The following is a 17,766-nucleotide window of genomic DNA, read 5'->3' on the forward strand; positions in this document are numbered from 1 at the left end:
GCGGTGTGGTTCTTGTGCAAATCACATGCGATATTCCACACCGCATCAGTGTGAGCCCGGGCTCAAGCTTTTGGAAATCTGTAGATCCCTTAGTCAGGCTTTAAACATTTGTGGAAATGGTTCTGAAATCCACATATCTATACACGGCGTTAAAAGGAGGAGCAATACTAAAGTCAGCCAATAAAGGGGATGAACTAAATTCCATTCCTAATGCATTAATTAATGGCCAACACTGTACAATACTCTACTACTGCTATGATGATGATGATGATGATGATGAAAAAAAAAACCTGAGAATTGTATGGTGCTTTCTGACAATGCTTAAAAACCAAAACCAGAAATGTCCATGGAAAGAACTCCAAACCCTAAATAGATAGGAAGAGTCGGTAGCTGGGCACACACAGTTTTTTTCAGATTTCTATTTTTCCTGCAATGTGAGTTTACTGTCAGTGATCTCCATAGACAAGTATTGGAGATGAATACATAGGGCACATCTAGAGGGGTCACAGTCTGGGCAGGTAAAGTGCTGGAATAGTGATGATTGGAAAGTGACAGTCCTCTTATTAAACTCTTCTTATAGGACCTTCGTCCCCACTACTCCCTACAGTCAGCCGCTCTGTGAATGGCTTCATGTGAACTCAACTTCATTTATGTGATACCCTATTCAAAGACACTGAATGTCACAATGTATTCTATTAGCAGGTCATTTTTTTATACTATTATTATACAGGATTTATATAGTGCCAACAGTTTGCAAAATGTTATATATGTTTGCATGTGTATTATGTAAGATGTAGATAAAGCATATATTCACTGTGAGCAAACATGAGATAGATAGATAGATAGATAGATAGATAGATAGATAGATAGATAGATAGATAGATAGATAGATAGATAGATAGATAGATAATATACATTTCTATAAAGGGATCATGTACACATATCTACAGGATGATCATGTACATATTCTATAGAAGAATCATATTCATTTCTATAGGGGGATCCTGTACAAATTTCTATGGAGGGATCATAAACACTTCTATAGAGAAATATGCATTTCCATAGAGGGATCATACACATTTCCATAGAGGGATCATACACATTTCCATAGAGGGATCATACACATTTCCATAGAGGGATCATACACATTTCCATAGGGGGATCATACACATTTCTATGGAGGGACCATGTCCATATTTCTGTAGACAGATCATGTACACATTTTTATTGAAAAATCAAACACTTCTATAGAGAAATATGCATTTCTATAGAGGGATCATATAGATAGATAGATAGATAGATAGATAGATAGATAGATAGATAGATAATTTCTATAGGGGGAATTATTATACATTTCTATAGAGGGATCATGTACACATATCTAAAGGGGGATCATGTACACATTCTATAGAAGAATCATATTCATTTATATAGAGGGATCCTGTACAAATTACAAATTTCTATGGAGGGATCATAAACACTTCTATAGAGAAATATGCATTTCTATAGAGGGATCATACACATTTCTATAAAAGGATCATACACATTTCTATAGGGGGATCATACACATTTCTATAGGGGGATCATACACATTTCTAAAGGGGGATTATACACATTTCCATAGAGGGATCATACACATTTCTATAGGGGGATTATACACATTTCCATAGAGGGATCATACACATTTCCATAGAGGGATCATACACATTTCCATAGAGGGATCATACACATTTCCATAGAGGGATCATACACATTTCCATAGAGGGATCATATACATTTCTATAGAGGGATCATACACATTTCTATAGAGGGATCATACACATTTCGATAGGGAGATCATACACATTTCTATAGGGGGCTCATATACATTTCCATAGGGGTATCATATACATTTCTATAGAAGGATCATACACATTTCTAACATTTGATGGATAATGTGTATCATATATCTATAGAGGGATCATATACATATTTTTATAAAGGGATGCACATTTCTTTCGAAGCATCCTATACTTATCTACATAGGGATCATGTACATATATATTTCTATACAGAGGAATCTTACACATTTTTTTAAAGGTATTCTGTCTAAATTTCTATAGAGAGATGTATGCAGACGGATGCAGCAGTTGGCTGGTTTGTCCTCGGGAAGCCCCGGGACTGACATAACCCAGAATGCCGCTATAATCCTCCCCGACCTCTCCCCACATTCAGTGTTCAGACTCGGGCTGCGGGCTGTGGAGGTCCCGGATCATCTACAGGGAACGATTTCCTAATCACAATGATGTATAATAACGTGTCCCGATGTGATGGGGGCTGAGTGCAGGACGGGGACAGGGGTCGGTTTAGGATCATTATGGTGCAGCTGAGGAATAATGAGCATTTGTCTGACATTAACATGGAGCAGAATAGAAGAATACCGGAGACATATCCTACACACAATCCAATGTCATTCTATACACTGCTGGCTACAAATATTAATACAACTACATATTACATACATATTACATATTACATACACACAAATATATCGGTAACAAAATGACTGGATTCATATTATTTTTGTCTATACCGTGCGCATAATTAACATGCAATTTTATTTAATTTCCTCCATTCATATGTAATTCAATGATATGCAGATTTTTTTAAATTTTTTTCTCCATTCATATAAAATTGAATGATATGCAGATGTTTTTAATTTTTTCACCGTTCATATAAAATTGAATGATATGCAGATTTTTATTTTATTTTTTTCTCCGTTCATTTAAATGTGAATGATATACAGATTTGTTTTTATTTTCTCCATTCATATAAAATTGAATGATATTCAGATTTGTTTTATTTCCTCCATTCATATACAATTGAATGATATTCAGATTTGTTTTATTTCCTCTATTCATATACAATTGAATGATATTCAGATTTGTTTTATTTCCTCCATTCATATGTAATTGTTTGATATACAGATTTTTTCTTATTCCTCCATTCATATGTAATTGATTTATATGCATTTTTTTATTTCCTCCATTCATATGTAATTGATTAATATGCATTTTTTTTATTTCCTCCATTCATATGTAATTGATTGATATTCATTTTTTTTCATTTCCTTCATTCTTATGTAATTTATTGATATGCATTTTTTTATTTCCTCAATTCATATGTAATTGATATGCATTTTTGTTATTTCCTCCATTCATATAAAATTGACTGATATGCAGATTTTTTTTCTAATGTCCTCCATTCATATGTAACTGAATGATATGCATTTTGTGTATTTTCTTTAAACCCACTTCTGCTCTTCATTCTGTGATGTTTAACGCCGTATACATAAAACATCTCATTTCTTGCACTAAAATCTGCTATTTTATTTCTGATGAATGCAGACAAGTCCGCAAAAACTGAATGAAAGTACAATGTCAGATATTTCGTTACGTAGTAACTGTATCAATCTTCCCAGACATATACCAATAGCCATAAAGGAAAGTCTGCATTGAAGAGGTACCATGTAAAGGTGCCCATATACATGTATATAATTATATTAAATAAACTGGGATAATAGATCTTCTACACCTAGATAGTAGTAGGAGCTGATATACAGCTTTCACACACTCATCATGGATGTAGATTTAAATACTGTGGTATACCATATCATTAATATAGACTATATATTGTATAATGATGATGTACAGCATTATATATTGTATTAGTTATATATGTGAATGTACAAGGTAGATGGGTGAGAGCAGGGATTGTATATGTTGTACATAAATGTACAATTAGAAATCATTATCTTCAATGTATATCAGCCTTAGCCAGGGTATATGGAACATTCTGAACATCTAAATTGCTGGAAACAAATATCTCTCTCAAGCGGACTCTACTATGATGATAAAATGATGGCAGCATTACAGAAATAGAACCATTATGAGGTTAATCAGGATTATTGTAATGCCGTCATCATACCATCCGATATAAATGGTATATTTAATCTATACCTATTAACAGTAACATACCCATTACAAATTGTATAATTATTCCTGTAATCACTCTGAATGAGGAATTTCTGTTAATTTATGAATACATTTGTTACCCCATAACGATCGTTCTGTAGTCAGTTGTTAAACTTACCGACTATTGAGAAATCAGTTGGTATCCGACCTTCTATTCACTAAGCGGCTGCTACCCATACATACATAACCCATTCCTGGGCAGTTGTTACCCCTAGAAGCCATCTGATACCTCTAGAGACCATTCAGTGGTCAGTCAGTACCCCTAGAATCATTCTGCATCAGATGTTATCTCCAGACACCGTTCAGCATCAGTTATCGCCCCTAGTAACCATTCAGCATTAGTTATCGCCCCTAGTAACCAGCATCAGTTATCGCCGCTAGTAACCATTCAGCATCAGTTATCGCCCCTGGTAACCATTCAGCATCAGTTATTGCCCCTAGTGACCATTCAGCATCAGTTATTGCCACTAGTAACCATTCAGCATCAGTTATCGCCCCTAGTAACCATTCAGCATCAGTTATCGCCCCTAGTAACCATTCAGCATCAGTTATTGCCGCTAGTATCCATCCAGCATCAGTTATTGCCCCTAGTAACCATTCAGCATTAGTTCTTACCCATACATACCATTCAACATCAGTTCATATCCCGAAAAACCATTCAGCATCAGTTATTAACCCTAGCGACCATTCAGCATCAGTTATTATCCCTAGCAACCATTCAGCATCAGTTATTACCCCTAGTAACCATCCAGCATCAGTTATTGCCCCTAGTAACCATTCAGCATCAGTTATCACCCCTAGTAACCATTCAGCATCAGTTATTGCTGCTAGTAACCATTCAACATTAGTTGTTACCCATAGATACCATTCAACATCAGTTCATATCCCGAAAAACCATTCAGCATCAGTTATTACCCCTAGCGACCATTCAGCATCAGTTATTACCCCTAGCGACCATTCAGCATCAGTTATTATCCCTAAGACACCATTTAGCATCTGTTTTTGCCCCTAGTGACCATTCAGCAACAGTTATTGCTCCTAGCGACCCTTCAGCATCAGTTATTATCCCTAGCAACCCTTCAGCATCAGTTATTGCCCCTAGTAACCATTCAGCATCAGTTATTACCCCTAGTAACCATTCAGCATCAGCTGTTTCCCCTAGTAACCATTCAGCATCAGCTGTTTCCCCTAGAGAACATTCAGCATCAAATGTTACCCCTGGTGATCATTCAACATCAGTTGTAACCCATAAAACCATTCAGCAACAGTTATTGTCCCTAAAATCTATTCAGCATTATTTGTTACCCCTAGAGATCATTCACTAATCAGTCCTTGCTCCCGCTGACCATGTAGTAGTCAGTCCTTGCTCCTACTGCCCAGTCACTAGTCAGTCCTTTCTCCCACTGACCAGGCACTAGTCAGTCCTTGCTCCCACTGACCAGTCACTAGTCAGTCCTTGTTCCCACTGACCAGTCACTAGTCAGTCCTTGTTCCCACTGACCATGTAATAGTCAGTCCTTGCTCTCACTGACCATGTAGTAGTCAGTCCTTGCTCCCACTGACCATGTAGTAGTCAGTCCTTGCTCCCACTGACCATGTAGTAGTCAGTCCTTGCTCCCACTGACCATGTAGTAGTCAGTCCTTGCTCCCACTGACCATGTAGTAGTCAGTCCTTGCTCCCACTGACCATGTAGTAGTCAGTCCTTGCTCCCACTGACCATGTAGTAGTCAGTCCTTGCTCCCACTGACCATGTAGTAGTCAGTCCTTGCTCCCACTGACCAGTCACTAGTCAGTCCTTGCTCTCACTGACCATGTAGTAATCAGTCCTTGCTCCCACTGACCAGTCACTAGTCAGTCCTTGCTCCCACTGACCAGTCACTAGTCAGTCCTTGCTCCCACTGACCAGTCACTAGTCAGTCCTTGCTCCCACTGACCAGTCACTAGTCAGTCCTTGCTCTCACTGACCATTCAGCAGTCAGTCCTTGTTTCCACTGACCATTCAGTAGTCAGCCCCCCTTTTCTTGGACCACGGGGCAGGTAAGTTGGTTGTAAGGTTGAAGCAGTCCTTCTTCCATTCTCCTCTGGTCCCTATAGTTCACAGTATCACAGCACATACCCTTCCATCCATAAAGATCACACACCTCCTGGAAGGGATCTCACCCTCCCTGTCCTCCCCATTCATGCCATGGCAGCGCTCCCTGGGTGTTGTGTGTATGGAGTAGGCTGCAGCAGCCCCATACCGAACGATAATTATCCTGTGTCGGTGAAGAAGAGCAGATCCTCTGCCTGCAGCCATCAGACCCCTCTGCACACCAGTTCCAATTATTTGCCTTGTATTCCATGTCAGCCTGAGCGCTTAATGCTAATTAGCAGCATACCGCTTGATTTTCAGCTAGTCTCTCACACACATGGATGGAGGACTCACATGTTGCTTTTTGTCCTAATGAGAAAATCTTTTTTTTTTTTTTAAAGTCAGGGTCTGTGCAGCTGGTAAAATGATAGCAGTCCATGGAGAGGACTATGGAGGGTCTAATGGGGGGAGAGACCAAGATGGATAGGAGGACTATGGATGCTGAGCCCTGGATAGACAGGTAGGGTGGCAGGGTCTCTATGACTGCCTTGTGGATGTCCTGTGGCTAACTTCCATTCTCTATAGTTAGCAACCAGCTCGTTGGGTAACTACAAGTCCCAGCAGGCAGCATCAGCCAACCTATAAATGATACTTTCCTTACTCTCCATTGCTAATCCACTGGCCAGATCAAAAATTCTGGCTCATTGCTGCATGCTTGTTCCAGGGAGTTGGCCAAAACCTTGAAGGCACAGCCAGCCAGTGAACCAGCAGTCTCAGAGTGGGGTTAGTTGTGACAGCCCCTTACTTCTTTTGGTAATCAGTCCTGGCTGTCTTTCATGGTAGGGGTACCAAGCTGCTAGAGACAGCCAAGAGTATGCAAAGTATAATACCCATCTCCACGTGGGGCCCATTCACATTTACTGGTGTGGTAATGCGTTGGTTTCTTTTGCATTGTGACATCACAGAAAAAAGGGGAACCATCATCAAAGCTGGCTTTGTACTGCGGCAATGCGCCAAGCGTTGCAGCGCCATTCATTCATTCACAGTTGCCTTACTGTGTGTTGTGGTGTGCTGCGTTGCCAAAAAAAGGGTCAGGTCCAGTTTGCCCGTGTTGCATGCAGGGGTGGACTGACAACTCATGGGGCCCCCTGGGAATAGGGGATCATGAGGCCCCTGTGTCCTTACCCACACTCAAACCACACCCCAAAAAAGCCTATGAAAAGGTACCAGGGGCATCTCATGGGGCCCCCTACTGACCCAGGGCCCTCCGGCAGTGCCCGAGTTCCACAAATGGTCAGTCCGCCCCTGGTCGCATGAATTTTGTAGAAGTACATGAGCATTTTTGGGGTAGAATTGTGCAGTTTTAAAAGGAACAGCAGAAAAACATGTTTTTAAGCGCGTTTTTCAGGCGCTCACCTTTAAAGATCTATAGAGGCCAGGAACACACAATTTTGCTCCTGTACTACAAGTTGCGCATACAACGCTGCAAAAAAAAGCCTCAAGATCCTCTGGGTACACCCACACCAGGGGCGGACTGACCATTTGGAAACTCGGGCACTGCCTGAGGGCCCAGGGTCAGTAGGGGGCCCCATGAGATGCCCCTGGTACCTTTTCATAGGCTTTTTTGAGTTTGGGCAAGGACACAGGGGCCCCATGATCCCCTATTGCCCAGGGGCCCCATGAGTTGTCAGTCTGCCCCTGACCCACACCAATAGTAAAAGCGGGCTAGGATGGTGGAAGGATGTGCAGACTGTATAAACGTGCACACTAGTATTGCCCATGCGCTCATGTTCATGGGGTGAAGGAATGCAATCCCCAGTGCTGTAATATTCAGGGTAAAATATCAATTGCCCAAACAAACAGTTCGCCTATCAGTTTGTTGCATGATAATGTGGAGTATTTTTCTGCCTCGGGGCTTATTCTCATAGCCCTTGCCACCCCTCTGAAAAGTGATCCGTGGTTGATTGCTTTTCAGAGTGCAGGTGGCTGGGAGGCAATATGTCGCCTTCTGTATTAAATCTAAAAAGACTGAATTGCTTCACCACAATCCTGTGCATTGCATGCAGCTGCAGAGTGGACCCAGTAACCCTAAGTTCACACGTAAGCGTTTTCTGCAGAAACGCAGTACAGTCCATTTAACATGGTTTCCTATGGGACAGGTTCACATCTCCGCGTTTTCACCCGGTGCGTTTTTTAGAAAGGGTCAGGGACTTTTTTGAGCCCTAGGTTCACACACACGCGTTTTCTGCAGCGTTTTGCAGAAACTCAGTACAGTCCATTTAACATTAGTTCCTATGGGACACGTTCACATCTCAGCGTTTTCACCCGTTTTAGAAAGGGTCAAGGACTTTTTTGAAAGCAAAAAGTTGCGTTTTTGGTTCTGTAGACTTTAACGGAAACCCTAAAGAAAAGCATGTAGTGCGTTTTAGCCACTTTTTTGATGCATTTTGCATTTTAAATCTGCCTAGCAACAAGAAAAAAATGCAAAATGCGTCAAAAACACAGGTGCAAAACCGCAGAACGCAATGCAGGAACGGATCAAACGCAACCTGCATAGGTGTGAACCTAGTCTTATGGGTCGTGTTTAGTACTGCACACCAAACGCAACAAGGTGTTTCATTTTTGAGGCAGGCGTCTTATCTGTACAGCCCTGAGCAACTGCATGTTTGGGTTGGGGGGTGGTAAAATCGCAACTGAATTGCCTGCTCTTGCCACCCCTTGGCCGCACATCTGAGCCATTTCTATTGACACTACCTCCCCCAGCAACACAAAATAAAAAAATCTTGTGGGCTGTGTTTTCTTGATGCGCTACGTTGCAATGCTTATTTCTACACTTTGCAGTTGTATTTCGTGGCCCTGAGTTTGCTGCACCTTTACTGCAACAACTGACCACCCTGGGCTGCCTGAAGTCACATGGGCTAAGGCTGTGTAGATCATTTTAGCCTCATAGTAAAAGGTTTAAAGCATATCTCTAGACCAGGGGTTGGCAACTGTGGCCCTCCAGCTGTTGGTGAACTACAAGTCCCACCATGCCTCTGCCTTTGGTAGTCATGCTTGTAACTGTCAGTTTTGCAATGCCTCATGGGACTTGTAGTTCTACAACAGCTGGAGGACCACAGTTGCCCACCCCTGCTCTAGACAAAAGAAGACTGTTCATGTCCCACTGAGGAAATTCCCTACACTTCCTATCCTGGGGACACAACAGGAAGTCAGAGGAAATCTCTTCTTAGGCCCAATTACAGTATTGCGGCTCATTACAGTGACCCTGTCATTACCAGGTCCATTAATAAGCTGGCCCAACTTCTAAAACAAGAGGCCATATACTTACCTTTCATGTGGCCCATGTGGATCATCATGTTGCTGAGTCCCAACCACTGCAGGTATTCCTCCCGCTGCAGTTCCTCCCACTGGTTTGTATATCCCACTAAATGACATTGGAGTTGGGGGGCAGTTACTCAACACATTTTATTTATTTCAGGTACTTATATAGAGCCATCAATTTACGCAGCACTTTACATATATATTGTATATTCACATCAGTCCCTAACCCTCAAGGGGCGTACAATCTAAGGTCCCTAACTTACATTCATACATACACATACTAGGGACAATTTAGACAGGAGACAATTCCCCTACCAGCATGTCTTTGCAGTGTGGGAGGAAACCGGAGTACCCGGAGGAAACCCGCACAGGGAGAACATGCAACTCCAGGCAGGTGGTGCTGTGGTTGGGATTCACACCAATGACCCGAGTACTGCCAGGCGGAAGTGCTAACCATTTAGCCCCTGTGCTGCCCACATCTGAAGGCAAATTGCATAAAAGAGCCCGGTCATTCTTTCAGTGCATAAAAATGCTAATTTTTGTCAAAGCAAAACACTGCAACGTATGTTTGTAGTGGTGATTATAGCGCAGATACATGTTTATTTACTTTATAGCATATATATATATATAGTGGATTGGGTTGGCTTTTTTTTATTATTACAGGTATTTCTATAGCGCCGTCAATTTACGCAGATATTGTACATTCCCGGAATAGCGCCAATCCACAATTCTGAATCTGCAGCTGTACAGTGGCCTCAGGAGTCCCATTGGATGTTTTCCCCTTTATTCCTGTTCTTGTGACAACTGTAGAATTTAGATCTCCCATCCTTCTGTTCTCTGGTGATAGTTGTCACCAAAAGCAGTGTTGTATTTAGCAGGGGCGGACTGACAACTCATGGGGCCCCCGGGCAATAGGGGATCATGGGGCCCCTGTGTCCTTGCCCAAACTCAAAAAAGCTTATGAAAAGGGTACCAGGGGCATCTCATGGGGCCCCCTACTGACCCTGGGCCCTCGGGCAGTGCCCGAGTTTCCAAGTGGTCAGTCCGCCCCTGGTGTGGGTGTACCCAGGGGATTTTGAGGCTTTTTTGAGCCCCCAGGGGCGGACTGACCATTTGGAAACTCAGGCACTGCCTGAGGGCCCGGGGTCAGTAGGGGGCCCCATGAGATGCCCCTGGTACCTTTTTCATAGGCTTTTTTTGAGTTTGGGCAAGGACACGGGGGCCCCATGAGTTGTCAGTCTGCCCCTGGTATTTAGGTTTTGTGCTGCCCTAGGCAACGCAAAATTTGGCACCCAACCCCCCCCCCCCCCACCTGCAGAGCATTCCACTACCACTGCCTCCCATACACCAGCCACCATCCGCCACTGCGAGACAGAGAGACACTCGCCTTCACAGCTCCGGACATCTCTGGGAACAAGTGGGGCTGTGCATACACCATCATGAAACCCATAGCCTCTCTCGGAACCCACCAGGTCCCCATGCCACGTCTTCTGAGGGACAGTGCTGCCCCCCCTGAAAAATGCCACCCTAGGCAAATGCCTTGTTTGCCTTGTGGTAAATACACTCCTGACCAAAAACAGCAATAAACACCTAGCAGAGGATCTACCCCCTCTGATAAAGTAAAAACAAAAATAAACACAAACATTTAGCTGGAAATCTGCTTTACCACTTGTTGGGATTCTTTTTATTTTCTTAGAGCTACACAGAAGAGTATTGGCTGCATAATCATGCTACTAATATTCCTAGAATTGGCAATTAATTGTTAAACACCTGAATCTGTTTGGAGTAAGCTGCATAAGGAGCCTGGAGAAGAATGTTGTAGTGAGCAATGTCCATATGATTAGAGTATTGTGTGATCATGCCAGATTGATCAGTGCTACATCCTGCTTGTATAGCCTATTCCATAGGGAGCCATGTGTTCCATCTGCTTAGCAATCTATTGCTACACCTGATTAAGCCCTGGTTCACGCGGATGCGGTGCGGAATTTGCAGCGGTTTCTGTGCGAATTCCACACCGCTTCATAATCGCACCTTGTTCATGCGAACTGCTGCGGGTGTGTATGTTAAGTTAACATCCCGAAAGTGGTCCACATAACGCAGTGCAGAATCGGATTGCATAGGTGTGAATACCCATGCAATCTGATTCTAGTGCGCACTAAAAAATGGGTCCTGCACATTTTTGGTGCGGTGCGATTAGAGCCATACAAAATGTATGGCTCCAATCGCACCGCACACAAATCACATGTGATTTGCACAGGAGTGTGGTGTGGTTCCTGTGTGAATCACATGCTATCGCACCGCATATGTGCTAAAGCTAAACGCTGCACAAATAGACCAGACACAAATGAATGCCGATTTGTAAACACTTAGTACCTCATAAGGGCCGGTTCACACTATAGAAACGCAGTCCAGATGCGTTCCGGATATGTTTTTACATGCGTGTTTTTTTATGTGTTCCAGTTCAATGTTTTCCCCTTTCTTTTTTTTTCAATTGAAATAGGGACATGTGCATTCCAGTGCGTTCCGGTGCATTTTTGATGCGTTTTACCACGTTCCAGTACAGTTCTGTGCAGAAAAAATGCAGCATGCTCTACTTTTTTTTTCTGCAATCGGAACGCACTGGAACTGCAAGCACTGATGTGAACTATGACATTGGCATCCATACAACCTACTTTCTGTGTGATTTGGATGCAGTAAAAAGCAACTGATACACATATAGTGTGAACTGACCCTAATTGGCTGCGTTCAGTTGCAGAAAATAAAGTAGAACATGCTGCATTTTTTCTGCACAGAACTGGAACGCGGTAAAACGTATCAAAAACACACTGGAACGCACATGTCCCTAACTAAATTAAAGAAAGAGAGGGGGAAAATGAAATGGAATATATAAAAAACGCACTGGATCGTGTCAAAAGCGCACTGGAACGTGTAAAAAAACGCACATGCAGAAACTATTCCATAACGCATCTGGACTGCGTATCTCTAGTGTGAACCGGCCCTAAATGTATGTTTTAAAAGCAAGCGGCGTGAGTACCTGAATGTGACCTGGTATCATCCCTTTGAACTCCTTGCACAGCAGGGCTGGGTGTGAGAGGTAGAAGCAGTACAAGAAGCCAATAAATTCATCTGCTGGACAGGAAGGGTGCTGATAGGAGGAGAGAGCAGAGTGACAGAGATGAGCCCATCAAAATGCTGCTGCTTCTTTCACTGACCAGTCATAGGTAGGGGGTGGGTCCAGGACATCCTTGGCCCAGGAAGTGGCTATCGGGCTGAGGACATCTAGTGGCAGAAAACTATTTTTCGATTGAAGTATTGCAGCAAAAGCTATTTTTATTCATTTTTATCATTTTATCTTTCTGCTTTAATTGTTTGCATAGTCAATCTACTAAAAATCTCTTGTGTAGCCTTAGCCTAATGGGATGACTGCCAGCATGTGTTAAAATATCTCAGCAGTAAAAGACAGCGGGACACATATTGTACACTTTATTATTATTATTATACAGGATTTATATAGCACCGACAGTTTGCGCAGCGCTTTACAAAACGAAGGCAGACATGACAGTTACAATACAATTTGCTACAAGAGGAAACAGAGGGCCCTCTTAGAGCTTACAATTTTCCATCATATTTACCAAAATCATATATTATGAGGTCAGAACTAAACACTCTCAATTTGCATGCAATCTGGCAGCACCTTACACCACATAAATCTAAGGGCCGGTTCACACTATAGAAACGCATTCCGAATGTTTTTGCATGCGCATTTATGAAGAGTTTTTGGCACATTCCAGTGCGTTTTTGATGCATTCCAGTGCGTTGTTTATGCATGCCAGTTCATTTTTTTTCACCTCTTTTTAAATTTTATTTATTTCAGGTACTTATATAGCGCCGTCAATTTTACGCAGCACTTTACATATATTTTGTACATTCACATCAGTCCCTAACAGGGGTGGACTGACCATTTGGAAACTCGGGCACTGCCCGAGGGTTTGGGGTCAGTAGGGGGCCCTATGAGATGCCCCTGTTACCTTTTTCATGGGCTTTTTTGAGTTTGGGCAAGGACACAGGGGCCCCATGATCCCCTATTGCCTGGGGGCCCCATGAGTTGTTAGTCTGCCCCTGGTCCCTAACCCTCAAGGGGTGTACAATCTAAGGTCCCTAACTTACTTTCACACATACACATACTAGGGCCAATTTTGGACAGGAATCAATTCACCTACCAGCATGTCTTTGGTGTGTGGGAGGAAACTGGAGTACCCAGAAGAAACCCACGCAGGCACAGGGAGAACATGCAAACTCCAGGCAGGTGGTGCCATGGCTGGGGTTCGAACCAAAGATCCTAGTACTGCCATACATAAATTTATTCAATTTAAATAGGGACATGTGCATTCCAGTGCGTTTTTGGTGCGTTCCAGTGCATTTTTTATGCATTTTACCATGTTCCAATACAGTTCTGTACAGAAAAAATGCAGCATGTTCTACTTTTTTTTTTTTTTTTTTTTTTTTTTTTTTCTGCAACCGGAATGCACTGGAACTGCAAGCACTGATGTGAACTATGACATCGACAACCACATAATCTACTTTCTGTGCATGTTTAGATACAGAAAAAAAACAACTGTAGTGTGAACTGGCCCTAAGGGAGGTCAATGTCATAGTTCACATCAGTGTTTGCAGTTCCAGTGCATTCTGGATGTGGAAAAAAAATGTAGAACATGCTGCATTTTTTTCTGCACAGAACTGTACTGGAACGTGGTAAAATGCACGGGACGGACTGAAACGCACTGGAACGCACATATCCCTATTTAAATTGAAGAAAGAGAGGGGCAAAAATGAACTGGAATGCTTAAAAACGTGTCAAACGCACATGCAAAAACGCATCTGGACTGCATTTCTATAGTGTGAACCGGCCCTTATGAAGTACTAAGTGTTTACAAATCAGCATCACACAGAAAGTAGGTTATATGGTTGTCAATGTCATAGTTGACCTAGAAGCTTGCACTTCCAGTGCGTTCCGGTTGCAGAAAAAAAAAAGTAGAGCATGCTGCATTTTTCTGCACAGAGCTGTAATGGAATGTGGTAAAACGCATCATAAATGCACCGGAACGCACTGGAACACACATGTCCCTATTTGAAGAAAAAGGGGAAAAAATGAACTGTAACAAAGAAAAAATGCACCAGAATGCAACAAAAACACGCATGGAACTACAAGCACTGATGTGAACTATAGCATTGACAACCATATAACCTACTTTCTGTGCGTTTTGGATGCAGAAAAAAAGCAACTGAAATGCTTGTGTGAACTGACCCTAAAGGAAATTAAAGAAGAAAATTGTATAATGTATGGCCAACTTCAGGGCCCATTCACATTGGCGCGGTGTGGTAAAGTGTTTTACTGCGTTGTGTGCCATTCACTTTAAATGACACCCCAACGTACGGACGCAGTGTGCCCGTGTCACAGCATACTTCAACGCAGGGCAACACAGGGTAGCGTGTCGCAGTGCATTGCAAAGAAACGATCGTGTCTAATTTTGAGCACATTAGGCCGCCTTGGGCTGTTTTCATGCAACGTGCGGTAACGCACTTCAGAAAAGCGTATGCGCCCTCAGGTTAGATGCGAACGAATGTAGCGAATGCGCACTTTTTTTTTTTTTTTTACATTTTTCTGTGCTGCAATGCACTAAGATACATCAGGGCAAATTTTTCCCCAGCATGCCTCTGTGCAAGACTTCAGATGATCATGTTCAAGCAGAACAAAATGCTGAAGTATATACAGATGCCTTTTACTTGCAGTGGAGAAGAATGCATCCAAGTGTTCACATTCCCCTTAGAATGGAGAGTATTAAAGCCCAGCCGCAGGATATTACAGATATTCCCTTAGCACTCACTAGGCTGCCTAAAGCCTGCACTGCGTTGTCACCCTGTCCTGACTTCCCCAGTGCCAGGAGGCGGGGCTGACTCTGTGGGCGGGGCCAGGCTGTCAGCTCTCCCCTGTGTTTGTGCTCCTGGGATCCTCCCCCTGCAAAACAAAACTTTGATTGCAGCAGAGCAGGCAACAGTGGAGCTTGCAGCTGCCAGTCAGGAGCTTGGTGTGGGGGGCAGCCCAGGGGCCCCTGGAATTGCTTGCCTTTTTTCTTCTCTGCTCTTCTGTGGCCCCTCTGGAGTTGGGATGTAACCAGGTCTGGCTGTGCCATGTATTGGAAGGGCGATCAGATGTTTCTATGTAAACTTGAAGACAAGGATATCCCTGCAGTGCATTCTGACAAGGTAAGGCTGCTCAGACAATGAGGCTCCAGGCTGCAGCCTGCCTGTGCCAAACTGACACTTCTATGGGGGGGGGGGGGGATGATAATGACACAAAAAAAGAGAAATTATAATGGCACAAAAATTAGAACAAAAAAAGGCACAAAAATGAGAAAAAAACGAGAAAAAAATATGACAGAAAAAAAGAGAAAAAAAATTATGACACAAAAATGAGAACTTATAATGACACAAAAATGAGAAAAAATATAATGACACAAAAATGAGAAAAAATATAATGACACAAAAATGCGAAAAAATATAATGACACAAAAATGCGAAAAAAAATAATGACACAAAAATGCGAAAAAAAATAATGACACAAAAATGCGAAAAAATATAATGACACAAATTAGAAAAATTTTACAATGATACAAAAATGAGAAAAAAAATAATGACACAAAAATGCTAAAGAAGTTACAATGAGAATAATGCAGAAATGTTCACATTGCAAATCTTACACTGTGCTTTCTTTGCTACGTTGTAACCTTCTTCCTATACCAGAGGAACATTCTCCAGGCATTGCAATTGCATCACATAATTACAAATGACATTGAGCTTTCATTGCTACATTCTAACCATTCATCTTCTAATAGCAGGACTTTTCCCAGGCACTGTGTGTAGAGTGGAATCTATCTGTTCTGTATGGTATTCACCTTTAGAAGGAACAGCAAATGCAAATTTATTTTGGAGATTTCCAAGTTCTTTGCAGTTGAGCTGGATTTAGAGGGAGCTTTTGTTTTATTCTGCTTAATATCAGATCAGTGTGGGGCTATTTGATGACACCTGGGACCCCCCCCCCCCATCTAGAGGGATGTCAGACCCCCTCCTTGTTCTGGGCACTGACAACTACAGCAGGTTGGCAGCACCCCAAAGGTGGCAGCACTTGAGAGTCGTCTCAACCCCCCCCCCTTCCAACAAAAATGAACATTCTAATTTTTTTTTCGTTAGTTTGTTAGTTTGTGAAATCAAATGGTAAAACTATAAAACCAATTTAAAATCCTAAAAGAATGCCATTAGTTCTGAATCATTTGTGTAGGATTACACTGAATTTGCAGTAAATTAATAAAGTTGTCATACAAGTTATAAAGTAATACAAACCAAAAGCAAAAGGTTCCTAAATGTATGGCAATAATAAATATGTAGTAAAAAAGAATAGTGACGGCCTGTGTGCATGTGATATGAAGAGTTTGATATTTTTTATTGACTGTGTGTTTGCGATATAAAATATAATTTATTATATTTGTCTGTGTATGTGATATGAGTATAATCTAATTTTTTTTATTCTGTCTGAGTATATGATATAAAATACAGTAAATATAAATTATATTTTATATAACATACGTGCACACTAAAAAATAAATTAAAAAAAGTATACAATGTGTATGTTATTTATATTTTTACTGTCTGTGTGTGATATAAAATATATTTCATATATTCTTACTGTCTATATGTGATATAAGATTTATATTTTGTACTGTCTGTATGTGATATCAAATCTAATTTATATTTTTTTTAGTGTCTGTGTGTGTGTGTGTGTGTGTGTGAGATCTAAAATGTTTGTTTATTTTTTTACTTTCTGGGTGTGATAAAAATATAAATTAAAAAATAAAAATTATATTTTATAACTGTGTGTATTTGATTTGCATATAAATTTATATTTTTACTGGCCGTATGTGATATAAATATAATTTTTAAATGTCTGTGTGTTACTATTATAGCTTAAACTTTTTTTTTTTTCTAAAATCTGTGTATGTGATATAAATATAATTTAATTATTTTTAGCGTGTGTGTGTGTATTTATAATATTATTCTAGCACTGAAGTGTGACTCTGTGTAACAGATATAGATATATATATATATATATATATATATATATATATATATATATATATATATATATATATATATATATATATATATATATATATATATATATATATATATATATGTGTATGTGTGTGTAAAATCTTTTACACAGAGTCACAGATATGTGTGTGTGATAGTATTATTACTTCTACTGTTGGTTATTTTAATATATATATATATACATTTTTTTTTTT

General features: G+C 41.1%; 1 protein-coding gene across 2 annotated transcripts in view; it reads left to right on the forward strand.

Annotated features, from left to right (window-relative positions):
- The first annotated feature begins 15,457 nt into the window (after nucleotides 1-15,457).
- LHX8 (LIM homeobox 8) overlaps nucleotides 15,458-17,766 on the forward strand; it is a 64,175-nt gene continuing 61,866 nt past the window's right edge. For both annotated transcript variants that reach the window (XM_089692151.1, XM_089692152.1), the window contains exon 1: nucleotides 15,458-15,670. In XM_089692151.1, the coding sequence (XP_089548277.1) occupies nucleotides 15,596-15,670 (75 nt within the window). In that variant the 5' untranslated portion in view covers nucleotides 15,458-15,595. The remainder of the gene's footprint in view (nucleotides 15,671-17,766) is intronic.

The sequence above is a fragment of the Staurois parvus genome, unplaced genomic scaffold, assembly GCF_062004578.1.
Source record: "Staurois parvus isolate SC_StPar_1 unplaced genomic scaffold, SC_StPar_1.0 ptg000578l, whole genome shotgun sequence".
NCBI lineage: Eukaryota > Metazoa > Chordata > Amphibia > Anura > Ranidae > Staurois > Staurois parvus.